This window comes from Anser brachyrhynchus (genome assembly GCF_964034855.1).
Source record: "Anser brachyrhynchus genome assembly, chromosome: W".
Taxonomy (NCBI): Eukaryota; Metazoa; Chordata; class Aves; order Anseriformes; family Anatidae; genus Anser; species Anser brachyrhynchus.
In genome coordinates, this window is record NC_137704.1 from 26,415,963 (window position 1) to 26,424,468 (window position 8,506).

Consider the following 8,506-nt stretch of genomic DNA (forward strand, 5'->3'; position numbering starts at 1 on the left):
ACATAGAAAAGATAGCGTCTCAAATTGTAAATCAAAATCTCCAATGCTAAATTAAAATTTAAAAAAAAAGGAAAAATATTTAAACTAGCCCACCTCGAAGAATTACACAGAGGGAAAGTTTTTAAAAAAAATCATAAATGTCTGGAAATATTGTGAAAACGCCCCAGCCTCGTGGAAATAGCAATAACAACAATAATAATAGTAATAATAACAACAGCCAGCACTTAGGAATAATTCCGCTCAAATCTGAATGAATCTGCTCCCCAGCAGAGATTAACACGACCACAACAAAGGTAATGCCTATGGATAAATATCTAAGAGCATTTCGACTAGGCACTGAACAAAAACGTTACATACTTGAGCCAGTAAAATGTCCACTTGCCAAGGAAGTTGGTCCATTTTTGCCACTGCTCACAGGAGGTGAAAACATCTAAAAAAAAAAAAAACAAAAAACAAAAAACAAAGAGACATTACTAGTGGGAAAGAAGCGGCTCCTGGTCCACCGTTAGCCAAAAGTTCCTTCCACGCTCGCTGTGAACTCTGCTCGCAGTTTGCCTGGTGCGAGGCATCGTCCCCCACAGACCCGAGAGCGAGCTCGGTATTTCTTACAGCCCCCCCGGCCCCTCACCACCGCCGGCAGCACGTTTCGGTCGGGCTCATTAGCTCCCCGGACAATATCTGCCCCCCGACCATTCGGGAGCCCCCCGTGCCCCCGCAGGGCTGGCCGCAGTCGGGAGCGGGGCTCGCTCCCCTCTCCTGCTCGCTCGTTGACAAAGGCGAAAAAAAAGTTTGTTGGTCGAAACCTTGGCCATAAAGGTCGCAACGTCCATTTCCAGCCCGCTTTAGGGTTTGCCTGTCATCTGTGCACCCAAATAATAATAATGCAAAGTGCCACCTGCCCTAAATTCTCATTTCGTCTCTAACACGAGAGCAGTTTGAGGCGAGCCTCTCTCCCTCTCCCCCTCTCCCCCTCTCTCTCTCACCCTCTCTCTCGCTAGCATTTATTTCGACCCTAATTGGTTTCTCTCTTCTTCGACGTGTCTAGTGGATAATACGCACCTTCCCTGAGTCAGAGCCTGCAAAAAGCGAAGGAACAAATGGAAAAAGTGCAACAAGCAAAGAGGGGGCTGCGAAGCTGCCTCAGGCTACGTTTCCTGGCCAAACTTCCCAAAGCCATTCCTCCAAAGCAAAGTCTGGAGCAGCAGCAGCAGCAGCAGCAGCAGCAGCGAAAGCCTGCAGCAGCCTCATTTACAAGGTGCTTCGGAGTTTTGCGGGGGGTTCATCTCGAGCCACACACGCATCTCCCAGCAAGCCGGTCCCCCCCCCCCCAAATAAATAAATAAATGGAGAGCTGCTCCTGCCATACCGGGGGGAAGGGAGGGGAAGGGGAGAGGAAGGAAGGGGCCGGGGGGAGGGGAGCCGAGCCTCGAGGAGCCAGACAAGTGCACGGGGCCGGGCCCGCTCGGCCCGGCCGGGAGCAGCCGCCGAGGGCCCGGGGAGGGCCCGGGGAGGGCCCGGGGGGAGCCGGGCCGGGGGCTCCGGGAGCTCCGGGGGCTCGGGGGCGGCTGCAGGCAGGGCAGGTCCGGGGCCAAACTTTCAACTGAGACGCTCATGGATTTCTTTGCACTTTCCGCGGGCCAAAAAACGAAACAAGGGAAGAACCGCACGGAGGATGGAAGGCGCTCGCCGGGCATCGAGCAGCTCATGTGCCGGGCACGCCGGCCGAGGCGAGGCACGGCCCAAGCGCTCCGTGCCGGGACCGGCTCCGGGCGGCAAACGGGCGCTTTTGGGGGCGTCTCTTTCGGCAAAAAAATGATTTTAGGCATCCGAGACATTAAAATAAGCTGCGCACACGACTGCATCTCCCATCACATACAATAAGAAATAAGAAAAAAACAAGGCTCTAATTTTTTGGGGTTTTTTTTTCTTTCTTTTTTAAGCAAAAAAAAAAGATATTTAGCATGGTTCTAGCTGCTGATTAAAAATTACCCAATGTACTCAGATCGCAGTTTGGTTTGGTTTTTGCTTTTTTTTTTTTTTTTCCAGTTTAACAGATCAGCTAGAAGATATTTTTTTTTTTTTACAGCTGTTGTTAATTTCCACCGTTGTTTCTTACCGCACTGAAATCCAGTAAATCACTCAGTTCTTTGTCCGTCCCTAAGGCAGCCATTCGCTGTTGGTGATGCATTTTAGCAAAATCACACAAACCTAGAAACATGGAAATAACCGCAATCAGAAACCCAGTCCCGAGCCTCGCAGGAAACACAAGCGGGTTGTTCGGGGGGTGGGGGGTCGGGGGGTGGGTAGCTGAGGAGAAGGGAGGGAAAAAAAAAAGATGGAGGGGCAGCAAAAACAACAACAACAACAACCAAAAAAAAAAAAAAAAAAAGAAAAGGCGATATTGTATTTCCAAAGAGGCGATCGAAACCCGGTAACATCCACTCTAAACCCAAATCCGGAGGAGGAAAAAAAAGAGAAAGCCTCGCTCCCGGAGCATCATTTATGCAACAGGAGGTTCAGCGAGGAATGAATGAGGATCCCAGAGAAGAAACTACAGCCATCCGCTCCCAACTTTTTCCCTTCTCCTTCTTCCACGCAAAGTAGCGTTTAAAGGCAAGAAACGGAAAAACAGCGGTTAAAAAAACAATAATAATAATAATAAAAAGCAATAGATGCGAAGTCGCAGGCTACGGAGGCGCCGGTGCGGAGGGACGCGGGGCGGGGGTGGCGGGGCCGGGAGGGAAGCGGCGAGCGGAGAGCCCTTGACAATTAGCCCCAATTTCTAATTAGTGCCGAGACGGGTGGTTAATAACAACGACCGAGGAGCGGCGGCTCGGGCCTGTGCGAAGTCATCAGTTCCCTCCGAGCGCCCGGGGGGGAGGGGAAGGCAGCGCAGGGAAGGGAAGGGAAGGGACGAGCGGGGAGGGCAGGCGAGGCAGGAAGGGAAGGGAAGGGAGGGAAGGAAGGGAAGGGAAGGGAGGCAGGGAAGGGGCGCGGAGCCCGGCGCAGCGGCCGCCTCCCGCCCCGCGGCCCCTCCGAGCTCCGCGGGGTCGCCGCCGCCCCGCGCCCGGCCCCGCGCCCCCCGCTCCCGGCACGGCCCCGCTCGGCCCCGAACGGCCCGGCCCGGCCCGGCCCGGCGCTGGGCGCCGCCTCCCTACCCGCAGATCATGGAGCTGCAGATCCCGGCGAGCCGCCGACTGCCGCCCGCGCCGCACTTTTGCACGGATTAGACTTTAAATTTCCCCAGCTCGCACACATACACATGGCAAAGCAAGTTTATACGAGGCTGCACGTACACGTGATGCGGGGACTTTGCCAAGAGGAACAATATTTTTCCCCTCGTATTATCCAGTCCGTTGTTTGTTGGTTTTTTTTTTTATATATATATATATATTCTCTCTTTGTTTTGGTTTGCTTGTGCCCCCCCCTCCTCCCCCCCCCCCCGTGCCTCCAGCTAAATTTCCGAAGCGAGGTCTTCTCGATTTACGGGGAGCATCGCTGCAAAAAAACTTTTGCAAACCCGACCGTTTCCTTCGCTTTCCGCTCAAGTTTCTGGGGACGCTGCCAGCCCCCCCCCCCCCCCCCATCCTACCCCACCCCCCCATACTTTTTATTTTACATTTCGCTAGCGCAGGCCCGGCCGCGCTCCCCCGAAACGAGTCCGACTTCGGTTTTTCCAGTAGGAAAGAGAAAGCAGCGAGCCGTCGCGCCCAGCGTTTGCACCCCGGTGTGCATCTCGCCCAGGGAATTACGCCGTGGCCAGAGCCCGGAGGAGGTTCGGCCACACGATCCCGCGTGCACACACGCCGTGCGGCTCGCCCTTCGCATTTACACGCCGTGGAAGTTTGCACCTCTCTTTAAACAACGCAGCGGGAGCGACAATTTATATATAAAAAAAAAAGAGAAAAAGAAAAAAAAAAACAACACGAGTTACTCTAACAGCAAATTGTAACTTTACCTTAAATGGCCACAAATATGTTCACAATATTCCAAGGGAGAAAAAATTTTGTAAAAAAAAAAAAAAAAAAGGAATCTTCTGCCAAAGTGCTTTATTATCTCACACGTGTGTGACCCTCCGAAACCACGAAGAAGTACTGGGGGGGGGTCAGTGCTGCTCCGGGTACTCCACAGCTTTACAGGCACCCTACACCTGGCTTTGTTGGGTTTTTGGGTTACCGACCGCCAACCGCTCCCCCACCCGGCCAGCCGAAACACCAGCCAGCCGGAAAAAAAAAAAATACAAAATTTCAAAAAAAAAAAAAAAAAGGTAAAAAAAAAAAAGGTAAAAAAAAAAAAAGGTAAAAAAAAAAAGGTAAAAAAAAAAAAGGTAAAAAAAAAAAAGGTAAAAAAAAAATTAAAAGTCCAGCAACTTTTGCCCCTATTGTTTTTACAGACACATGGTGACTGACAAGCCGCTCGCACCGTGGTGGCTCTGGGACTTTCACCCCCTCCGTCCTTCCTTAAAAAAACAAAAAAAAAAAACACGACCCCCCCCACCCACCCCCCCCCAACACACACACACAGAGAGAGAGGGAGCGGAGCGGAGCAGCCGGTCCCAAAGTTGTCGTTCCAAGTTTACAGCGCTCTCCTCCTCAGCACCGCGGCCTCCCCCGCGGAGCCGCGGCTAATGGCACGTTTCCCCGGGAGCCCCATCGCGAGCCGCTCACATCCGGGCAATGCCCCGCGCCTTATAAGCGCCGCGCCGCCGCTCGCAGACAATGACGAGGGAAGGAAGGGAGGGAGGCGAGGCGGGCGGGCCGGCGCGGGGCGCCGCGCACAAGATGGAGGGGCCCCGCCGCTCCCCCCCCCCCCCTCCCGCCCCGCACGCCCCCTGCGAGCCGCAGCGCCCGGCCCCGGGGTGGCGGCGGGGGTCTGGGGGGTCGTGGGGGGGTGGGGGGGTGAGGCGAGAAACGTGGGGTTTTGTTGTGAGGGATGGATGGGGGGGCTGAGCACATGGTGCTCCAATAGGTCCTGGGGGTGGGAGTGTGTGTGGGAAGGGGGGGGGAGGGCGGGAGGAGGTGCTGGGGACAGGCTGCGGTGGGTGGGAGAGGAGAGGTGGACGCGCTGCCCTGGTCATCAGGAGGGACGAGAAGTGGGGCACCCGTCCGGGCGGTTGGGCTGCGGCCCCCAACTCTTCCTGCTCAGCTCACCGGGGGGTGGGTGAGAGACCCTCAGTGATGAGCGAGAGTCTCCCCGCACCCACGTTTCTCTGCTGGGCCTGCGGATGGAAGGCCAAACCTGCCAGCAGCAGTGGAAGAGAAAGGATGGCACGATCCGAGCCTTTTAGCCAGGGTACGGGACTGGGGAGGCTGTCCTGGCCCCAGGAGGTGAAACGTGCCCAACACTGCTGCCCATCACCGCCATGACAGTGAGAAACAACTTTGTGTCACCGCAGACCTGTCATCCTCCCGGGCCTGCACTAACCACATACCTAGATGCAAATGGCACCCGTGCACCAAGGGATGATGTCTTCCTCCTCCCGGGACAGCTCTGGCATTGCGGTGTGACCCGGCTTGTCCAGGTGCACCCCACTGCGAAACCCCTGGCTCTTGAGATCCTAGGCTTTGTTTTCATAAGTCTGTAGCTCCCCCCCAAACTGTCCACCATGCACATGCTCCAGCACACTCAGCAGTTGTTCCTGCATACAGACGTGGTCACCGGCACCCCACAGAGAACAGGCGAGGGAAGAGCAGAAAGCACGTGGGAGATAAGGGCCTCCTCTAAGGGCAGGGGGTGCAGACATATATGATGCAAAAATACCTGGTCACTGACAACTGTAAAAACTGCACCACTGAACGCTGGTCGCCCTCAGCCGTGCTCCACAAGCAGGGTGTCAACGCAGAGGCTTTCCCACAGCAGTGTCAACAAGGCTGTGTTCGGGCCTGCCCTCGAAGCAAGTGGGGAACAGGGGTGCTCACAGGGCCGCATGGGGCCGGGGATGCCCCTGGAGGTGCTCCCTGGGCTCGGCCTGGATGTGAGGAGACCGGGCCCAGGCACGGGGTGTGCCCCGTCTCAGCTGGAAGGTGTCTGTGTTCTCGAGTCAGAGCGGCCCATACCCGGCTCCGGTACTCTCAGGAGCCCCCAGGCCGCCACAGCCCCGTTTCTCATGGGATGTAATACTTCAGAGAGCGCTCACCTGCTCCTCGTGCATCCAGCTGAGCTGCTGGCCCCATGGAAGTCAAGCTGAAGTCCCAGATAACATCCCTAATGCCTTCCCTTCTGTTCCTAGTGGGTGCTGAGCAGAGCTTCATGTTCAGTGCCTCCAACAACTCCATCGCACGCTGCATGCAGGTCAAGGATGCCTTTCTCTGTACTGCTTGAGCACATGTTGCCATGACATTGCTGGTGCTGTGGGCTACTGAGAGCCGGTTTCAGAGCAGCTTCGCAAAGCTGTTGTGTGTCCTGCCCGTAGGGAAAGAGGGGCACAGCCATCCTCCCAGGAGGAGGTGGCACCCGCTGCCATGAGGGCTCCGTTTTCGGGCCCAGCCATGACGTTTGGAAGAGGAACCTGTTCAAAGGGCCTAGCACCTGGTATGGTGCCAGAATATGTAAAGTGGGTGACGCTGCATGGGACGGTATTCACAGGGCCATGATGGGCTCTGCAGGTGTTAGCCATCCAGGAGTAGGGGCACACTGGGATGACAAAAGAAGTCCGTGGCAGAGCTAATGTGGGCAGTCAGGATTTTGGCCTCAGGGGACTGATGGGAACATTTAAGGGCAGTGTACGCAGCCATTATGACTTAGTGCTTTTAGCATATCAGCTTCAATTTGTCTTCAACGACTGCCTAAGTGACCGGAATACTGAGTTAAGTGAGCGTCACACCGAGACTGCTCCTGAACACAACTGTTCACGGGGACCTGGTGTGTACTGCATCCCTGCTCCTGCCTTGGACATTGCTCTGAACAAACTGTGGCAGAACGAGTGGGTGCCAGGGAGCAACACGAGCACAGTGCCCCACGGGGAAAGGCAGAGCTGGGTGGGGTGCAGCCCCCCGGTCCCCACGCAGACGCTGACACAAAGTCCCGTGGCCCCTCAGGGATGCGGTCCCGTGTCCCCAGCTCAGACAATGGCACGTAGTCCCATGGCCCCCAGAGCGGACGATGGGGCGCAGTCGCACAGCCCTGGCAGGTAGGCCGAGCAGCTGACAGGCACGGCATCACCATCACCATCAGCGCGGTGGTTGCCAGATGAAGGTCAGCACCAGGGGAGGCCTGAGGGCACCCAAGAAAATCTGTGAGCATGCGGGGCTTGTGCCCCCACGTCTGCTGTGCCCAACAGAGCATCTGGCACCCAGCAGCCCCCGCAAGGGGATGGGAGAGGGCTTTCAGGGGGTGAAAGGTGGGGAAACCAGCAGGAACGGAGCGGCTCTGCCTGGAGGTGACGCAGATGCAGGAGGGGGAAGGTTTGGGCGGGGGGGTCCTCGTTTCCCATATCCCTGAGGTGGGTGTCACAGGGCCTGGCAGCCTGGTAGGACTCAAAGCACAGTCATTTCCCGGTATTATTAGAGCTCTTTTATCTGTGAGTTATTCCGGTGGCACCAACAATAGCCTTAGCAGTATACATGGTACAAAGAAAAGACAGTTCCAGTGCCAAAACGCTTATTGTTTAAAATGCAGATTTCTTTTTTTCCGAAGTAAATCAATACAGAGAAAACTGGATGAAAAAATGGTGTGAGCCCACAGAGGAGAGGCACATTTACTTTATTATTTAACCTGGGATCTCCAGATACCACTGACAAACTGAAGCACCAGTAGAGATCAGCCTTGGAGCAGTTCTGCCGACCTGGACAAGGTTCATTCCCCCCGGACAGGAAGGAGCAGGACAACGAGTGCTGCTAACGCTGATGGTCCCCTCGGTGCTGCTCACTGCTTGCCGTGACGCTGGCCTTTCTCAGCTGAAGGGTTTCATAAACCCTCCCACGGGACAATTTCCCCCCTGGAGCAGCAGGGAAACCCCCCAGATTATACGCCTGCATGGCAGGCGGGGTTGTCCAGGTCCCATTTTGTAATTTCCGAATGCTTCACTGGTATAATTCCTGTCTGCTGTGCTTACATATCTCAGTGCAGTGTGTACCTTATTTAAGATTGCCGCATTTCCTGGCCTGCTGCTGCTCTTCATCATGATTATACTGGGCATGTCATTTCAGTGTTTCAGAAGCAAGAAATTGTTAATATAATAATTAGGGATGTAAATTGCACCTGATTTGTGCCTGGCCTGTTCAGATATCAACCATGTTTTAGTTCTGGATGAATCAAGTCATAATTAAATCCATTTTTAATATTAGCAATAACTGAAACACTGGTTGTATTAAAGTAATATAAAAATGCGGTACTTTCAGGGAAAATAGAGGTAAATATAATTATTCACCTCACAACAGTGAAATATTCATAGAACACAAAATGTAAATTCACGGTGACATGTACGACTTCACACATAGTAACACAAGTGCAGCTAGTTTCTGTAGCAAGACCCTGTCTTTCTGGAGTACACTAGGTTGGCAGACTG

At 54.4% G+C, this 8,506-nt stretch overlaps 1 protein-coding gene across 34 annotated transcripts in view; it reads right to left on the minus strand.

Moving 5' to 3' along the window:
- The window catches only part of TCF4 (transcription factor 4), a 211,562-nt gene extending 206,836 nt beyond the window's left edge, over nt 1-4,726 (minus strand). For 7 of the 34 annotated variants that reach the window (XM_080571860.1, XM_080571862.1, XM_080571857.1 and 4 more), the window contains exons 1-3: nt 2,820-3,081; nt 2,117-2,208; nt 358-430 (exon numbers count right to left, since the gene is read on the minus strand). In XM_080571860.1, coding sequence (XP_080427986.1) covers nt 358-430; nt 2,117-2,208; nt 2,820-2,853 — 199 coding nt within the window. In that variant the 5' untranslated portion in view covers nt 2,854-3,081. Of the gene's footprint in view, nt 1-357; nt 431-803; nt 1,340-2,116; nt 2,209-2,819; nt 3,083-3,158; nt 3,296-3,619; nt 3,904-3,958; nt 4,478-4,518 lie in introns of those variants that run through there. The other 27 variants (XM_080571866.1, XM_080571865.1, XM_080571864.1 and 24 more) reach the window with 16 other exon arrangements.
- Nucleotides 4,727-8,506: the final 3,780 nt, after the last annotated feature.